Raw genomic sequence first — 19,306 nt, forward strand, 5'->3', positions numbered from 1 at the left:
CCTGAGATGCACATCAGCTTTGGGTCTGAACAGGGGCAGCACCTCCAGTGCCTCTTGCAGCCAGATGTAAGTTCCAGGGACTTCTCTGGCTAACCACAGTCCCCCAGACTGGAAACAGACTCAAGCAGGGTCCCTGTCATCACACTGCAGGACAAGTCTCAACCCTTGCCTTGTAAAGTCAGGAGGGGGTTCATGTGGAGCCCTAAGCTGCCGGCCTGCACTATGGCCAAGCAGAGAAGGTCCCTCTACCTTGGTGAGCCGGAAACACCACCTGTCTGGTCGATGTGATGTTCATGTCTCTACAGAGAACAAAGACCAAATAGTGTCCTGCCACCTGGCCAGACACAGGAGGGTCCAGCTGTTCCCTCAATGCATGGTGCACAGGGACCCCTCACAGAGGAGCCGTGAAGAGAGGAGCCGGGCACAGCCTCTGGAAAAGCCTAGACCATGACCTCCACGGCTCTGCCCTTGTGCCTCGGCGAGTTGGAGCAGCACCTCTGCCCCAGGCTGGAGGGTCACAGTTGTGAAAGCTGTAATGCCTGGCATCCTAGCACCCGTGGTGGTTTCTGCAAGGCCTGAAAACCCCAGCTTTGATTAAGTGGATTTTATCCATTTTTCAGAAGGGAAAATGGCTCTGCCCAGAATCCCCAAAGGAATGTTCAAGAAGCTATTTTCAGCTCTTAATGGGGAGATGGTGGGGTCATGGGGGTAGTCACTGCCCCATTGGACCACACCCTCCTTTCTGCTCCTATCCCATAGCATTATAGCCAGGAAGGAGGAAGAGTCCATCTGCAGCGGTAGAGGCAGAGAGAAGAGCCGCATAGCCCATCCCTGCTGTCACCCTCACCTCCCCTTTCCAGCACCGTTGTCAGCGCCCCTTCGTGGTGACCTCCAGCCACGGGAAGGTAGCATGCATTTCCTGCCAGCCTGTATGCAGCCTGTTTTCTCTCCAGGCTGTGAGAGAGCTTGGCTGTATTTCCTTCCAGCGTGCTCACACTCACGTGTAGGCTGTTTTCACATGAATGCCAGCATGGCAACAGATCACCTCAGTTTTCTTGCCAAAGCACTCAGACCTGCACTGCCATGCCCAGCCTGCTGTGGTGCTTTGAGTGAGAACAACCCCCATTGGCTCATATATTTGAAAGTTTGGTTGCTAGTTGGTTGACCTGCTTGGGAAAGATTAGGAAGTATAGCCTTGCTGGAGAAGGTGTGCCCAGGCTCTTGTTCTGCCTTCCTCTGGCCAAGCAGATGCAAGCTCTCAGCTGCTGCTCTAGGCCATCCCTGCCTGCCTGCAGCCATGCTTCCCGCCCTGATGGTCATGGACTAAGCCTCGGAAACTGTAAGCAGGTCCCCGTTAAATACTTGAGTTTATAGGTTGCCTTGGTCATGGTGCCTCCTCACAGCAGTAGAGCACCAGCGGAGACGCCTGCTTTCTAGCTGCACGACTGTCCCAGCTTCTCAGCAGAGGGAAGGCTGCACAGCAGGAGTATGCTGTGCTGTGTGCATGCACACACACGCGCATCCCTCTCCACACCCGGCTCTGATGGGACCCGTATCCAGTCAGTGATGCTGTGGCGTAGGTTCTTGAGCACATACATCCACACCTTGCCTAACTGGCTTTGGGCTGAGGACACTACCTTTGTGCCGTGTTCTTTCACACATTTGGTTTTCCATGCTGCCTGACATGCCTCACTCCTGGAGCTGTCTGGAGGGCTTCGCCCTGCGTGGGTTCTTGTCCTTGGCATCCTCTCGGGGCCACGGCCTGGGACCAGAGCAGAGTGTGGCCTGCCCTGATCTATAGGCTCTTGCCTTCACCACGTGTGCCTGCCCTGATGGTCTCCACTACTGCGCAGTGCCTCCCCACTTCCTGTTCTCTCCCCGTGTCTCTTGCCTGAGCCAGGAGGGCCCAGTGCTGTCTGATGCTGTTTGCCAGGCACAGGAGTGGCTGGACCATTCCAGACAGGGCCCTGGCAGGTCTGTCTCCCATGCTATGACTAGAACCCAGAGCTCTGCCAAGCCTCTCAGTTTAGGACCTTGGCATGGTGTTCCTTTGGTTTTGGTTTTAGTTTTGAAACGGTCTCTTGTAGCCCAGGCTGGGCTATAACTCTTTTTTTTTTTCTTTTAAGCCAAGATGACTAAGTTTTGATCCTCTTGCCTCTCCCTCCCAGGTGCTGAGGTTACCACCACGCACGTACCCCTGTGCAGTGCTGGGGATCAAACCCAGGGCCTCGTGCCTGCCTGGCAAGGACTCCTGGCTGAGCTGCGTCGTCAGCCCTGTGGGAGTTTTCTTTGGAGGTTGTGTGTTTCTCTTTTCAAAGAGGAAAGGATGTTGTCCTGTAGGGCTGACAGCTGACCCTAGAGTCTCCATCAGAGAGACACGACAGATGTCATTGGGGCTGCCACTGTCGTGACCCAGAGATGCAGCAGCCTGGTTCAGGTTGAGTGTGAAGGCACAGGACTAGTAGAGTCCATTCTAGTTCACATCCCTGCCACTGTGATGAAACCCTGACCAGAAGCAAGCTGGAGAGGAAAGCATCTATCTGCCTTACAGGTTGTGGCCGTTACCACATCTGAGTCAGGGACTTGATATCAGGGTGTGAAGATAAGAAGGCTCTGGTCTGTTCTTTGGGCTTGCTCAGCTCCCTGTCTTATGTACCCCAGGCCAGCCTGCCCCAGATGGCAGCACCCACGGTGGGCTAGCCCCACCTACATATCTCAATAACCAGGACAGCGCTCCACAGACATGCCTGAAGGAGGCAGTTTCTAAGTTGAGGTTCCCTCCTCCATGGTTTGTGTAAGTTCACAGAAACTAACCAGCATAGGGACTGGAGAAGTGGTTTGGTGGGTAAGAGCACGCACTGCTCTTCTGGAGAACCTGAGTTCAGTTCCCAGCACCCACATCAGGCAGCTCATTGCCACGCCACCCTCAGGGGGATCTGATGCCTCTGGCATCCAACACACACAATTTAAAACAATTTTTAAAAAGCTTTAAATAAACAGCACACCCAGCGCCCACCTTTCTGTCCACAGTCCAGCACAGGTGGCATGGCTGCTGTGAGCCCCACAGTCCTCTCTCTGCTTTCCTCTTCTCTGTGTCTACCTCGCACGTGCCCTTCTGGCCCCACTAGTATCAGCCATTCTGCAGACTTCAGGCCAGGAGCTGAGACTCCAGAGATCTGAGCCCATCGACGCTCATTATCCCGGCATCTCTGCTCTCAGGCAGGAGCGCACATCCCTGCTAGCTTTTATCTGGCTGAGTACAAGCTATTTTTGTCCCATGTCCTTCCCTCAGAACTTTCACGGCTGCCTCCTGTGCGTCCAAAAGGGCAAGTGTGGGGCTGAGACGGTGAGGGGTGTCAGCTCAGAGCCATCCTGTGGCCTCCCTGGAGGAGTGGAGCCAGACAACAGGCCAGGCTGAGCTTGCAGGCCAGACACGGAACACAGAGCAGGGTTTGGGGGGCAGGCCTGATGTGCCCCAGGGCCACTCTGGAAACCTACTCTGTCCCATCAGCATCTGTCTGGCTTTAGCTCTGATGAGCCATCATATCCCTTCCTGGCTCCAACTTGTCACCTGCCACACTCCAGTCCTTAAGGGACAGCCAGGACTGTCCTTGCAGAGCAGGCCATAAGAAGGGAGGACATGGCAGCCTTGCCTGCAGACACCGAGGATAGTGGCATAGAGCTGGACAATGGCAGTGACCACAGCGTCCTCCTGTCAGCATGGTGGGACTTACGTGCTAAGGCTTGTGACAAGATAGAGAGGCACCCAGAGCTTCAAGGGCCTCAGTTGCCCCAGAGTGGGAGTGTGGCCAGGGGCTGGCTCTGGGGATCTAGAGGAGCGCTCCCCAGAACAAAGCCACCTTCCTCTGGGTCTTGGTCTCAGAATGACCTCAGGGCCTCTTGGGGCCCAAGGCTTCTGACTCTCGGCTTCCTGGGTTTGACCCCAGCAACCACCCTGGCCCTCTCTCCAGTGTTGTTACCTACAAACTCAGGAATGGCTGAAGATGTCTTCCCAAGACCAGAGTATGTCATCACAGACACAGACCCCAAGACCCTTTGCCTCCTGGGACAAGCCCAAAACCAACCTCTGCTCGTGGTCACTTTGAAAGAGACTGAGTGACAGCCAGTGGCAGGAGAGTAATGACACTTCCAAGGTGGAGCCATCTTTTATTTATTTAATCCAAACCATTGAGTGAATTATTCATTCTGTTTATGTAAGCCACTGAGCCACAGAAATAACACCCCAAATCAGATGATTGTTTCCAGGCTTTGGGCATCACCCTGCTTGTCTTGTCTCTCTCTCCCCTCACTGGCCTCACTCTCTCCCTGAAAGAGGTGGCTCTACTCCCAACTTCCAAGGGCAATGAGTGTTCCTCCTCTGTAGCCACAACCATGCTTGTGATTTCTGGGAATGTGGCCAGAGGGCCTCCTCTCCACTCATCCCCAAGAAGTGCACTGACCCTCCCCGTGGGCCTTCCATGGGCCTAAGAGCCCCGCACCAGCCTTTGAGATGGGAACTGCATGAAAGCCCATTTCCTTCCTCAATGTCAGCCTGTGTTTGGTCACAAGATTTAATCTTCCCCCTAGGACACCTGGTGTCTGTCAATGGCTGTCCCAGTACCTAGTGGCTGAAACATCCCTGGGAAATGTGGTTGGTGAATTTCTTCTCCCGCTGAAGGCTCTCTCAGTGAGGCGGGGCCAAGGGATGCCAGGAAGAGTCTTGGGTCAGGGCTGCCAATTAACCTTTCATTTTCATAGTCTGATCACTCGATTAATCAAGGCTCTGAGCCTGTGTCCTCTTGAAGGGGCTCACACTGTGGAAAACAGTGTCTGCCAAGGCCTCTGCCAGGTGATGGATGAAAGAGCTGCAGGGCAGGGCCAGCGGCCAGGCGACAAACCCACAGGAGAACTTCTGCCTACAGGCTGGGTCTGTCAGACCAGTTCTCCTCACAGCCCCTGCTACCATCATGCCTTGCTTCGAGTGTGATTCTCTCAGTGGACTGTGGGTGGGCTGCACATTCTAGAACGTGAGGGACAGGGAAGGCGGCAGCCCCGCTAGAGCTCCTCAGCTGTGTGGCTTGTGCTCCGAGCCTCAGTCTCATTGTTTATAAAAAGGAGGAGGGAACATCATCCACAGGTGTGAATTTTCCAGGGAGGCAAAAAAAAAAAAAAAAAAAGGAAAAAGAAAAAAAAGCTGTTCATTCTAGGTTGGGCACCAACAGCAGAACAGTCCACTCAAGTCTAGATTAGTGAGCAGTGAGGTTGTGGTTGCTTATCGGAGCATGGGTGAGCAGTTACTCACTGAAGTGCTGGTGGCTCTGAGGAGCTGCATCACCAAAAAGCCCACCCCAACAATGGTAACGACCCACAAAAGCTGTATCCCTGAAGCTCCCCAGGCAGCTTGCTGGCAGCTTGGCCAGTTGGAGAATCTCCTCTCCCTAGCAGTTGCTCCTGCTTTCAGAAACTTGAGAGGTGGAGTCGAGAATCTTAAGACTTTCTGAGTTCCCTAAGCTTTGTAAGCTTTGATAATTTCCTGAGTCCTGCAAGTTTTCTGTACTTAGTGAGTCTTAAGGGGCCTCCCTCCTAGAGGGAGTGCTTCAGTCCAGAGACAAGAAAAAAGTACCACCGTGCCACAGCAGCATATGGCTTTTGAGTTTATGCTTTTGACTTAAGCTGGCCTCCAGAGCTTGCCCTAGCTAAATCCTCAAGACTATATCTGAGGCCAGCTACGGTCTCCTGGGAAATGTGTGGAGACACGGAAGCGGCACGGTGACTGGAGACCCAGCCCTCTCTGGTCTCTGTTTTCCTTGGGGTTGCTCAGTGCTTCTTGTACGCACACGGCTCTCGTGGAAGGTAGGTTCTCTTGCCCCAGTGATCTCTGGAAGGCCATCCCATCTGCACATACTAACCACCACCTGAGTCTGTGCTGCACAGGGCACAGGCTCGTTCTCCCTCCTGCCTCAGGCCTGGCTTCAGGTGCCCCACCTCAGACCTTTTCTCCTACTCTTTCACAGTGAGCCCAGGAGGGACCCTCGCTGGGCCTGGTCCAGGAGCCGCTTGGACTCTGTTGCTCTCAACTTAGGGATATCTTTCTTCACACTAGCCCGAGATCACCCTCCTCATAGTGCCCAGTCTTCTCTGTGTCCCCGCCCACATATCCTGGCGGATGTTATCTAACCCCAGCCCCTCGCCACAGCAAAGGGAGGCCCGCAGCACACCTACTAGCCTGATGGCCCAGGCCTGTGGGACTCCCCTGGTGAGCGAGTTCCATGCAGAACGCCAGGAAGTGCCCAGCTTGAGACAGTCCGTGTGTGTGAGTGGAGCTAGGCGTGGTAATTAACGGGACGTAAATCAGGGCTTAATTACTCAGCAGGCACCTTGGGTGAGAGATTCATGGTAATTGTGTGTGCTCCTGGTGGCTTTGCGCAGCTGGCTTCTCCCTAAGCACCAGTAAACCATGGCGGGCAATTGGGGAGGTGGTGCTGTGCCCAGAGACACATCGGAGGTTGGGGAGGGGTTCCTAGGCAGGGTTATCTGGAGCCCACCTAGACCTAGCTGAGCAACAAGGAGGGTCCTTTTGGTCACAGGTGGCCATCATGTGGACCCCATAAATAAAACAGCCCACAATAATCAAAGAGCTTCCATCCATCTTTCTCTGAGTACTCTGCTGGCTCACGCAGGGGAAGTGGCCAGCCCCTGGGAGGCAGGAGCTCAGGCTGCAGTCTAGTGATGGCCCATTTGCCAGAGTAGTTGGGGCTCTGACCCTCACTGCAGACCTGGGCTCCTGGTGCTTCCTTCTCCAGCAGGCTCTGGAACCCGCTGGCCAGCTGGGACCAGTCACCCCCAAAGCACCCACCAGTGCTTCCTAATAGTGACGGGGTGATGTCCTGTTGGGCGTTACCATCCTGCTAGCAGGGTGTCTAGTCACAGCATATGTCTTCAGAGTCACTATGTTTTGTATTTTTTTTTTTTTTAAGTACTGTTGTTAATTCAGTGACTTCATTATGGCTGCCAAAGAAGGTCACGCAGCTTATCTGGCCCCTTGTCCTTTTTCTCCTGATTCCTCAGGGCTCACAGATGGACACCAGCCTCAGGTGTCCCAAGCAGCAGGGACTCCATTTGACCTTCCATCCATCCTTGCCCCGTCCCCTGGCCATTCTCCCCGTCAACACCCGGTGTGTCTCATAGCACGCCTCTCTCCCTGCAGAGCTGCGCAAACAGGTGGAAAGTGCCGAGCTGAAGAACCAGCGGCTCAAGGAGGTTTTCCAGACCAAGATCCAGGAGTTCCGCAAGGTTTGCTACACACTGACCGGCTACCAGATCGACGTGACCACCGAGAGCCAGTACCGTCTCACCTCCCGGTACGCCGAGCACCAGTCCGACTGCCTCATCTTCAAGGTAGGCAACACGGCGTGTGCATAACAACGCTCATGCGGACACAGGCAGCTCTCCTAGCTGGCTGAGAGGTCAGCGTCAGCCTTGGTCATGTGCTGGAGCATGGTCTTTGATGGCACGAGGGGACATCCTGCTCCCTTTGTCCCACTCCTGGCAGGCGCTGGCCTGGGGCCGCTCCTGCTTGGCTGCCTTTGAACTCGGAGCCTCTGCTGAGGTCTGCCCTATGGGTAGCCGCACTCCCACTTTGTCCAGAGGCAGCAGTGGCCCAGAGCACAGTGAGAGGCATAGCAGGCACGGTGAGAGGCTGCCAGGCCTCCTCGAGGGGTCAGTATGTGGCACAGCCCGTGAAAGGGAAAGGACAGCTGTATGTGCCAGCTACGTGGTGGTCAGACCAGAGGTACCGACAGTGATCCAGTGGCTGAGCCCTGCAAGCTGCAGTCGGGCTGCGGTCTTCATGAACTTGTGCTGGTCGGAATCGTGTGCGCAGGGTGGGCTCCTGAGGAAGGGTGCTGTGGCTTGGCACCCGTGTGCACCAAGTCCACAGGTCCAGCAGAGGTGGAGTTGATCCTCGTGGGAGTGGAGTGATGTTGTAACTGGAAGTCTGGTTGTAAGGGCTTGCTCACTGCTGGCAGGCCTGTCCATGGCATGGTTTTACGGAAGTAGCACAGCATGTGGCCCACGTGTGGCCCTTGATCCGGTGTCATGTGTGGCTGTTTGGGGAAGAGGCTCCAGTGGGCAGCCCCGAGGTTGGCCAGCCCCGTTCTGCACCACGTGGCGTGGGACCACCCCTGACCAGGCCAGGCCGCCTGCGTCCTGCAGAAGCAGGAGCCCACTTTCGTTTCTGCCCATAAACTGCCCGGGGTGACCTAAATATCTTAAGCAGAATTTCACAGGAAGAAGTGATCCCTGCCCTGGAGTTTGTCGGTTTTGCCCAGTGGCTCAGTTTCCCTTGTTCCCATCCATCTGGCCTTCCATGGGACGCTGCCCATCATGGTGGCCAGAGGCATATCCGGTGCAGCACCCACCCTTCCGTGTGACTTCATGGTGTGTCTTGGAGACTTTCTGGACTTCTCAGATTACATCCATCCGTTTCTACCCTTCTTAGCACTCTTCAGACCTTTGACTAAGTAAATAAATATTTGAACGCCCAAAGTCTCTAAGTCAGTAAGCTATCAAGGAATGGATTTCTTCGCCTCTGTGTACCTTTGAATAACTTGGGATCGCTGATGGGTGTTTAGTTTAATGCGGTGTAGAATTCCGCGCTTTTCTTCGAGATTGGCGAATGAAGATGTGCTGAGCGGCTGTCACAGGGAACACACTCCCCACATCGGTGTTTGTAGACAAGGTCTAATTTGCGCTCCAAAGTATTCTAGGTGTTTTGTTCTGTTTTGTCCCTTGGTGCTGTGGGAATGGAACCTAGGGCCTCCTGCATGATAGGTAGGCAAGCTCTCTGTCACTGAGCCACGCTCCCGGCCTCTCTAGTGGCCCATGCAGATGCTCTGCCACTGAGCTATATCCCTGACATACATCCCACTGAACTACATATTAACCCTGTGTTTAGAGACAGGGACTTACTGAGTGGCCCAGGTTAGCCTTGAACTCTGCCTGTAGCTGAGGCTGGCCTTGGTCTTACAGTCCCCCTGCCTCAGCACCACGAGGTCCTGTTGTAGTCCATTTTTAGAGGTTCTTGATAGCATGGTGTGCATAACGAGTTTCAGGCCAGGCTATTCAAAGCTACATGGTGGGAACCTGTCTTAAGTCGCTTCTGCTCCCGTCTCCAAACGGCAAATCTGGCCCCATCACCCTATTTCAGCTAGTTCTGGTCCTTTCAGGTTTAGGTGTCTGCCCATCATGTTTCTATCACAAGCCTCTTGGGGTGGCCTCCCAGCTGTGTGACAGACCTGCCACCTCCCTGGCCTGCTGCTAGCCCTGACCCGTGTCCCGCCACCCACAGCCTCTGCAGCACACAGAGAGCAAGGGCGGGAGGGGCTGCATAGCCGCTACTCACTGTCCTCACACTTGCCCACACAGGCGGATGAGGTGCCTTCCCGCCTCATTTATCCTCGCCACCAGCTGTCCTTGGGGTTGCCCAGCCAACGGCAGACACAGAGTCACCATTCTCCCGACGTCAGTAGGTTAGACCCAAGGGGCATTTCATGACACGAACACAGCCAGGCAGGCAACTGCCTTCAACTTGGGGCTCGGAAGCGGGCCAACCCTCCCTGACTCCAGGCAGCTCCCTCACTATGGCAGGGGGGACAAGGAGGAGGCCCCATGTGGCCTGTGGATGGACACCACCCCCAGCCAGGTTTGAGCCTGTTGAGAAGCCTCTCCTGAGCTCCCTGCAACACACAGGCTCAAACCATCTCAACTTCAAGGCGGCCGGTATGGCCAACCCCTGGCTTTAGACAGGCCACAGAATGTATGCACATTCTGGGACACAGTAGAGTGGCTTGGTGAAACTTGTGCTGTGTGGTGGCCAGGTGAGTGCTGGTGTGTGGCTGTGGTCACTGCTCAGGGCCCTTGTCACATGGTGGCCAAAGAGGTGAAAAACTAGTTATGTGGTTGCATGTTGACGGGGCTACGTCCTGTGACCTTAGTAGAGGTGGCTGGTGGCTCTTATTGAAGAAAGAACACATTTGCATCGTGTCCCTCTAGGCAATAAACTCTTCCCGATGCCATGTTTTCTTTGTAGGGATTCATGAGCATGTGTGCACACCTGTGTACGTAGGATGGCCACAGGACATCTCCACCTGCTCTCATTAGCAACGCCATCCATCTTTCAGACAGTCTCTCACTGGCCGAGAACTCGCTAAGCAGGCTACACTAGCTAGCCAGCAGGCCCCGGCTCTCCATCTTTTTCCTCCTCGCTGGCCTGGGATAACAAGTGTGCCTCCATGTCTGGCTTTTCCACATGGGTTCTAGGGATTGGATTGGGGTCCTGGTGCTTGGAAGGCAAGTGCATTAGCAACAGGACTGTCTCCCCTCCTTGGTTTATTCAGTGGAGAGGCAGCTGTCTCTCCACAGCAGGGTCTGAAACAGCTCCTGGAGCCCCACTCAGACTCCACTTGCCCCACCCAAGTTCCCGTGGCCCACCCCTCACCACCAGGGACAGACCAGGAAATGCTTCTTGCCAGCTGGGCTTGGCTCCAGTTTTCTCCAAAGCCTCGTCTTGGCCTGCTGCCTCAAGCATGGCCTCAGCCCCACCACCTGGTCCTCACACCTGGCTCTGTCCATATGGAGACTTGTGTCCCCCTGGTCCCGCTCTACCCAGGTGTGAAAGTGAGTGCAGGAACCGCATGCTGGACACAGTGGTCCTCAGCACGGCGGTGCGAGCTGGTGCCAGCCAGCTGCTGCCTGCCTCTGCATCTGCTTCGTCGTCTGTCACATGCGGATAATTGCAGGGTCTGCTGGCCCTGAGGGGTCCTGGGAAGATGTGGCTCACCCAAGGTCCCTGTTGGGTGACTCCGATGTTAGGCCACAGATGCTGCCCTTCTGTGTGCGGCCTGTGATGACACCAGGGTCTTTTCTGCTGCTAACCTTGGCAAAGCCTTAAAGCAGCAGCATCCACAGTGGGCAAGCCAGCCAGGCAGGTCCCAAAGAAGAGGCAGCAAGACCCCCCAGGCACAGGCTCCTTGTCCCCTGCCCGTCTCCTCTAGGAGGGAACATGTTCCCACCCGCACTCCCACCCCCGGCAGCAACTTTAAAGTATCTGTAGACAGTTAAATTCCCTGAGTCTGCCTCTGCCGTGTTTCCCATGGTACCAGGTCACTGCCTAGGACAGAGGCTCCTTTCTGTGTGGGCCCACACAGCCTTGAGAAATCCCCCTGTAAAATCCAGTACCAGTAGGACTGCAGTGGCTCTGTGGAGCCTCCAGCAGGAAGCCTCTCACCAAGACCCAAGGCCTGGGTTGGCCCATCCCATGCCATCTTTGGATATTACATACCCTCTGCAGCATTGCCAGAGCTGAAGCAGCTGCCTAACCCTCATCTGCCAGCCAATGCCTGGCTAGCAGAGAGGGTGCTCACAGGCTCTACTGGAGATGAGTGAGAGAAGAGGGCAAATGGGTAGGGGCTAGGCAGGAGGCAGGCTGACCCCTGCGCCCAGGGCTGGCTGAAGCACAGCTGTGTGGCCATGGCCAACTCGGGCTCAGACAAGGCCACTCCATCCCCCAGCTCACAGTAACTTCTACTCATTTTCTTTTCGCCCAAACAACTTCCAGGCAGGAGGGGTCTGTGGCAGAGTTAGAAATAGCTGGGGCCTGTTTGCAGCCAGGCAGGTTCTGCAGTGTCTGCTGGGATAATTGAGGGTTGGCTCACGGTCCCACACGGCTCCACTTCCCTTCCCAGCCTGGACCCAGCCTCTGCCGTGTGTGGGTGGCCGAGCCGCCTCCCAAGGCTGCCGTGCGGGGGAAGCTCGAGCTGGGTTCCAGCACGCAGTGGGAGCCTGGCATCTTGCCCACTCCTCCTCTCCCAAGACAAGTTGGACCCTAGAATCTCCCATTTCCTTGGAAAGACCTGGGCCTGGAAGGAGCTATCCTGGCCTGGTCTTGTTCCCTATGGTTTGCCAGGACCCTCTGCCCAGACGGAAAAATGCCTGTCACGGGAGTGAGGCCGTCAAACGGGAGAAGCTGGACAGAGCAAACAGAATTGTCTGCAAAGCCCATGAGATACAGGTAGCACTGACCTTAGGTCCCTCCCTCATGCCTGTGACCACTTCACAGTGTAACCCAGAGCCTGGGGGGAGCCCGTGTGGGGTCAGCCAGATGCAGACCTAGAATCTGGAGTCATGGGGACCCTCCTGACTGCATCTAGCGTAGGTTCCTGTTTGGAGAAGCAGGCTTGTACAACCTAAGGAGAGAGAGTGCAGGCTTGTTGAAAAGTATAGGTCCATGCCTCTATCCACGTGGCTGGGCCCAGCTTTCTGCATGGGTGCCAGGAATTGAACTCTGGTCCTTATCAGCAATTTTACTCCAGCCCCTTCTCTTTTGTTTTTTTGTTTGTTTGTTTTTGTTTTGTTTTGTTTTTTCTTTACATAATATCTCACGGTAGCCCAGGCAGGCCTTGACTGGGATCCTTCTGCCTCTGCCTGGACTTCTGAGATTACAGTCAATGTCACCCATAGGAGCACCATCATGGAGTCTTCCCTTTCACTAGCACATCTTCCCAATCAGACCTGAGCCCTCATGCCGTGGAGGGCTCTGGGGGCAGTAGAGCAGTTGTAGGGCTCTAGGCAAATGGCTCGAACCCTGCTAGCTTCCTGTTCCTCCCAGCACTCCTGGTTACCCCTTACAGGGGCTTTATGCCTGGGGCACAGTGTGATATTTGCTCAGAGAGAAGCTGCTTGTGCACCTGCCTCGCAGAGCTGCTTCCCCCATCCCCTGCAGCCTGGCGTCCTGCGGCGGGCACTTCCTCAGCCCAGCCTCGGCACAGGCAGAGCACCGCCTGTGTCAGTGTGATTCCACCTGCCACACTTGCGGAAGCACAGAGCCCACGCGCAGAGCAGAAGGAGCAGGTGACGAGGCGGCCAGCTTCCGCACCCCTGCACCACAGCGCAGGGCTGCCAGGGACTGCAGGTGTGCACACGGGAGGACGCGAGTCCCAGAGGCCCTTACTGTGAGCCCTGCTGGATGCGCCGCCAGGAAGCCTGAGTCCGCTTTTCCGGCCCCAGGATGGCTGTGCAAGGGCGAGGTTCCTGAGAGAGCTTGCAGTCTCCTTCCTTTGGCTTCCTAAGTACGCTTTTTGGAGGAAGGGACCAGGGGCGCCCCCGCCCAAGCCGAAAGCCAGCACTGCCGGTTCCTCTCCGGAGAAGGCCTCATAGCCCAATCTCTGAGAACTCAGCTCTGCTGCTCTAGACAGGCATAAAAATGGGGTGGCCATGTCTCAATAAAACTTCATTTATGGTAGCAGGTTCTGAATTTCATAGAGTTTCTACAGCACACAGAGTATTCTTGGGGCTTGTTGAAAACTAATGCATTTATTTGTAGAATAGCATTAGGTTTGTAGAGAGGTTCAGGGTAAAATAAGGTCCCCCTGTTCCCAGCTTCTACCACAGTTCCTTATACTGCTAACCTATCTTGTCCAAGTGTGGCCTGGTGGCTGCAGGCCACCGTTCTGTATAAACCCTTACTGTCTGGTTGCTGGGAGTTATGAGGTCTGTGCTGTTGGAATATTCCCGGTTTGTGCAAATGCATTGAAATTTGTTCCACCACTGTGGTGTTGCACAGAGTAACTCCCTGTCTTAACTCCTGAGTATCTGTCACTCCCAGCTCCTGCAGATCTTCTACCCATCATGCTGCCATTCTTAGGATGTCCCAGAGCTGGAGCTCGCTGTGCATTGGATCTTTTCACTTAGCAGCATTCATGTGAGATTCCTCTGGGTCTTTCCTGGGCACAATCACTCATTTGTTTTTAGTTTTGCAAGGCTAGAGATGCAGCCCAGGGCTATTGTTCATGTTAACAAACACTCTCCCACTGAGCCACACTCCAGCCCTTCACTAGGGTATTCTAGGCAGGGGCTCTACCACTGAGCCACACCACAGCCTCTCACTAGGGTATTCTAGGCAGGTGCTCTACCACTGAACCACACCTCACTCCCTCACTGGGGGATTCTAGGCAGGGGCTCTACCACTGAGCCACACCCCAGCCCCTCCCTGGGGGATTCTAGGCAGGTGCTCTACCTCTGAGCCACACTCCAGCTCCTCACTGGGGGATTCTAGGCAGGGGCTCTACCACTGAGCCCACCCCAGCCCCTCACTGGGGGATCCTAGGCAGGTGACCACTGAGCTACACCCAGCCCCTCACTGGGGAACTCTAGGCAGGTGCCCTATCACTGAGCCACACCCCAGCCCCTCACTGGGGAATTCTAGGCAGGGGCTCTCCTACTTAGTTACATCCCAGCCCCTCACTGGGGGATCCTAGGCAGGTGTTCTACCACTGAGTTCCACATCCAACCTTTAGTGTTCAAACAAGCAAGCTTGTAGGGAGCAGTTCACTTTCAGACTATAACACAGGTTGAGCTATGTGAAATAAATACTTCCTGGTGCCTCTTGAGAACCACATGGGAGTGACTCTGCACCCCAAAAGGTTCTAGAGTGTTGCTGGGCTGGCAGTAGGTAGAGACCATCAGTGTGCAGGCCTTGCTTGCTCCTCAGTCTCTCACAGGCCATCAGTAGTAAACACTTGGGTAGCAAACACTTGCTGGGTGTTGGGTACCATGCAGTAACAGGGCTGGAGGCAGAGCCCCAGGCCCTTCTTTATACCACACTTCCCGTGGTTAGCAGCTGCTGCCCTCAAAGGCCTCAGAGCAGAATGCACACACCTGCTTACCGGTTCTGTGTGGTGCAGCCCCTCAGTGCTGGACTTTTCTCAGCTTGCTACCATCCTTACCAACCCTGTGCTCGGTGCTCCATGATGAGACCAGGCTGGGCATCTGTGGCCCTGGCTTCTGCCAAAGAGGTGTAGACTGGCTAGGCAAGGTGAGGGCCTGCGTTCAGCCAGGGTATGGGGTCACAGGCTGAGATTTGCTCAGGGTTTATCGCTCCCTGATGAAGCTTTCGCATTTCCACTGTAGTGTAGACGTGACCTTCATGGCTGCCCTGCCTCTGCCTTTCGAAGCAGCCTTGTAAACACACAGAGCAAATTTGCCTGCCCGCCCGCCTGCTGTGCTTCCTGTGTCCGTCTCACTCAGATCAGGCATGGTGCTCCCAGTTCCTCAGGAGGAATGGTTGCTCACAGAGGAAGCTCCGAAAGTCTTGCTCTCTTGACCCTGAGTCACCCACCAGTGCCCTCAGGGTACCTCAGTCCATGAGCTGTTCCTAGTCCATTGGGTGAGGAGTGGTACAGGTCAGGAAGAGACTTGGGAGAAGCTCCAACTCTCAGAGACAGCATCACCTTAGCCCGTAGCCCTCTGTGACCATGGTTCTGCTGTTACGTGGCTAGGACTAGTGTGTCTACACTGGCAGATATGACCTGAGCGACTTCCCTCAGCTCTTTGTCGTCAGTGGAAGGAATTTGAGTGGGCAGAAGGTAGGTTCAGGTTGTGGATACCTCTTGAGAGTTTGTTAGAGGCCCTCAAGTGTTAAGTGTAGAGATCACTACCACCAGACGCCAGCTTGAGGGTCCTGCCTCTGACTCAGACTACCACAGCCAAGCCCTACCCTCCACCTTGCCATGACTCCCACGATGGTCTGCCCCTCCCTCCATCTACCTGGCTCCCGCCATGAACTACTCTTTTTCTGTCTGCTGCCATGACTCCCACCGTGGCACCCACCATAGCCTCCCTCTACCCTCGACCCTGTTCTGGCTCACCCCAGCCTCAGTTGTTTCTTCCTCACGGCCACCTTCCCGGACAACCAGAGTGAGGGGCTGAGTGAGGAACACTGGGGTCAATAAGGAGCGCAGATTTCAACCCGAGGCTTGACCCAGTGGGACCGCCAACAGCCTAGAGAGCAAAAGCCAGGGGACATATGGCCTTCTTTAGCTACTGGCTGTTATTGGTGCTGCCATGGGGGTGACCGAGGAGAGCTGTGCGTGCAGCCAGCATGGAGGATCTCTCACAGCAGTGCCTGTGCCCTGGGCACTCCAGGCTCGCATTCTAGTCAGGCAGTCCTGACCCTGCCAGGTCACTGTACAGCTCTCCCAGATGTCACCAGATCTAAAAGAGCACCTTCAGTGGCCAGGGTTAGAGCAGTCAGGAGTGAGGTGGCTCAGTAGGGGGGTGCCACCCAAAGGTGGGATGAAGGGACAGAGCCTTGGGCATTGCCAGCATCAGCTGGGACACGATGGGCCGCAACACTGAAGGGCCTCCACCCTGGAGAGGGCCTCCTTGCTAGCCCAGGTGTCCTGGAGATTGCCCTCCATGAGTATCAGCTTAAACTGCTCTCTCCACCTTCCTCCCACCCTCTCTGCATCCATAGGACCCTGGAGACCCTGGGTGTGCTCAGAGACCTCACTGGTCTCCTTTATTTTGCAGACAGTTCTGGGTGGGGTGGGGGTGACTGTCTGATCACTCACGGAGGCTGTGGGCCAGTGGTTCTCAACCTTCCTAATGCTGCGACCATTTAATACAGCTCTTCCTCATGCTGTGGTGACCCCAACCGTAAAACACCTTTGTCGCTTACTTTATAACCGTTAAGAATCATAATGTAAATACCTGTATTTTCAGATGGTCTTAGGTGACCCCTGTGAAAGGGTCATTTGACCCCCCAAAAGGTCACAATCTACAGCTTGAGGACACTGCTATAGGCTGTCATGAGGCTGGGTTGAGGGCTGGAGCCTGCAGTTCGAGCAGCTGCCTTGGGAGCTGTTCCCTCCTGTGGTGCTGAAGCTGGGAGCAGAGGTGGTGTCTGGGCTAGTCAAATGCTATCCCAGGTACACAGTCCCATGTTGCTCACAGATCTGATCCCCAGCCTCCCTAATAATGCTGCTACGAGCTGGGCATGGTGGTGTGCACCTGTGATCCCAGCACTCGGGAGGCAGAGGCAGGCAGATCTCTCCGAGTTCGAGGCCAGCCTGCTCTACAAAGTGAGCCCAGGACAGCCAAGGCTACACAGAGAAACCCTGTTTCAAAAAAAAAAAAAAGTTCCCCTGCTAGAAGGGGCACCCCTGGAGGAGAGGCTGCCGTGCAGGTTTGTTCTTCCTCAGAGCTTGCAGTTATCTCTGCGGTAACACGGCTCCATCCTGTACCACGTGCAGCCTGACCTTCTTGTGTGGGCAAGAAGAGGGGACCTCCAGACCCTGTGTGGTGGCATTTCATCCAGAAAGTGGGTGACGGGCAGCTGTCCCAACAGGCCCCGGGAGAGGCAGAGCTGGTTGGGTGGAGGAGGCCGTGCGCCGCTCTCACCCTCCCTCTTTCCCCCCCTGACAGGCAATCAGGCCCATTCACAGGTTCCTGTTGGCAGAGGCCGGCTTCTGGAGGCTTCCTGTCTGCCGAGATAACAATGAGATCTAGATAGACACTTTAATTTGAATTTGCCTTTTTGGGTCCCCTGAATTTCAAATGGAGTTGTTAAGAACGCATGCTGACTTCAAAACCTGCCTCCTGCCTTCAGTCGAGCTGGCTGAGTCACTGCTGGATGCATAGTGCCCCTGAGACCCCAGCAGCGCACACTCATTCTCAGGGTGGGGCTAGTGATCAAGAGCAGCTTCCCAAGTAGGGATCACTAGGTCCGTGTGAGGAGCAGGCTTGCCTGGAGCTGGTCCTCAGGCAGCAGCAAAGGATGGTGTGGAGGAGGGGAGGAGTCAGTTAGCTTGGCCGAAATTGCCTGTGGTCAGTATGAGTAAGTCAGTGGTGCAGTGAGTGCTGACTTCCCTGTGGCAAGAGGGGTTTGAGGAGAGGTCAGTAGATCTAGGCAGCTTCCACCCTCAGCTCCAAACAGCCGTCTCCTTCCAGGGTCACCAGCCATGTCCCCAAGACGTAGCACAGTATGGAGGAACAAACTAGCTTGGGCTCTAGCAGTTTATGCAAAGGCCCTGTGGTCAAGTAGGCTGAGCATCCTTAGAACTAAATCAAGGCACTAGAGATGAACCCCAGGTGTGGATTCATTGCCAAGAGCCCTGGGGATCTATCCAAAGCTGTCAAAGAAAATTATTGTTGATGAGATGGGCTGTCCAAAGATATTGTGCTAGCCTGTGCTCAGATTGCCTTTCCTTCAGCGTAGCTAGAACTCTGTATCCATAAATGCCCTGCAGTTCCAGAGTCTGAGGCAGGGGGGTTGCTGCAAATTCAAATCTAGTCTGGACCACATAGTTCAAGACCTTGTTTCTTAAAAAATGGGCAGGGAGCTAGGAAGAAGGTAATTCAGTCAAGTCTGGGCACCTGAGCTCGGGTCCCAGGCCTGTGTTGTGCTGTGTTGTGTTGTGTTTTGCTGCACATGCTTTTAATCCCAGCACCAAGGAGGCAGAGACAGGTAGGTCCCTGGGGCTTGCTGGCCTGCCTGCCCAGTCAGAGAGCTCCAGTAAGAGACCGGGTCTCAAGAAACAGTCAGTGGCTCCTGAGGAAAGACATCTGGGCACCACCATGTGTGTGCACGCATAAGGGAGATGAACGTCTGTGTCCACCGAAGCCAGGAGAGTGTGTGAGCTCCCCCAGAGCTGCGGTTACCGGCCTTACGAGGCACCTCACATAGGTACTGGAAACCGAACTCTCCTCCTCTGAGAGAGCAGCAAGCCATCTCCCCAAGCCCCAGGGGGACTTTTGTTTAGAGGTAGCCTGTGGGCCAGAGGTGGCCCTGTGCTGCTGGCCTGCACAGCCTGCTCTGGACTCACAGTATGCAAATGAACAGCTCCGGCTGCTATAAATAGCATGTCAGCACTCAGCAGATAGAAAGCAGCAGCCGACTCTCCGGCCTTCCCACTTCTGTGTAACTTCTGTCATGCCTCCATATTATTAGCATGCTTTGGAGAACCCATTATCTGTAAATCTCTCTTTTCTTCTTTTTTTCACCTTCTACATTTAAGGGCCTCACAAACGCCTTCCAGTGTGCACACACGCTGACAGTCCCGCACACCCTGGGCTGATCCCCGCTGTTCTGCCGGAAGACTCTTCTAACTGTTGCTAGCAGGTCTGCTAGCCACCCATCCCCTCTTTTTGTCCAGAATGCCTCTATCCATCTTCACTTTGCCTGGATCTGAGATCCGTGGTGACAGGCTTGCTGTCTTTTAGCTTCTTGCCTCATTTTTCTCTGACTCATGTGGGTTCTGATGAGAAGTCTGCTCACAACCGCACCCTGGTTCTTGCACATCCTCTGGTTCTTCTTGCAGCTGGCTTTATGGTTTCTTTGTGTTTATCTGCTTATTGTTAGTCCAGCTCCTTGGGTTTGTGCATTTATAATTGAGCAAATGTTGACTTTTTTTAAGCCAAATGTGGTGCCTCAGGCCTGTAATCATAGCTACTTGGAAGGCTGAGTCAG

General features: G+C 54.9%; 1 protein-coding gene across 5 annotated transcripts in view; it reads left to right on the plus strand.

The window, feature by feature from the left end:
- Mad1l1 (mitotic arrest deficient 1 like 1) overlaps nt 1–19,306 on the plus strand; it is a 299,318-nt gene that overhangs the window by 238,717 nt on the left and 41,295 nt on the right. For all 5 annotated transcript variants that reach the window (XM_055598665.1, XM_055598664.1, XM_055598666.1 and 2 more), the window contains one exon: nt 7,208–7,398. In XM_055598665.1, the coding sequence (XP_055454640.1) occupies nt 7,208–7,398 (191 nt within the window). The remainder of the gene's footprint in view (nt 1–7,207; nt 7,399–19,306) is intronic.

This window comes from Psammomys obesus, unplaced genomic scaffold (genome assembly GCF_907164565.1).
Source record: "Psammomys obesus unplaced genomic scaffold, mPsaObe1.curated_primary_1811, whole genome shotgun sequence".
Classification (NCBI taxonomy): Eukaryota; Metazoa; Chordata; class Mammalia; order Rodentia; family Muridae; genus Psammomys; species Psammomys obesus.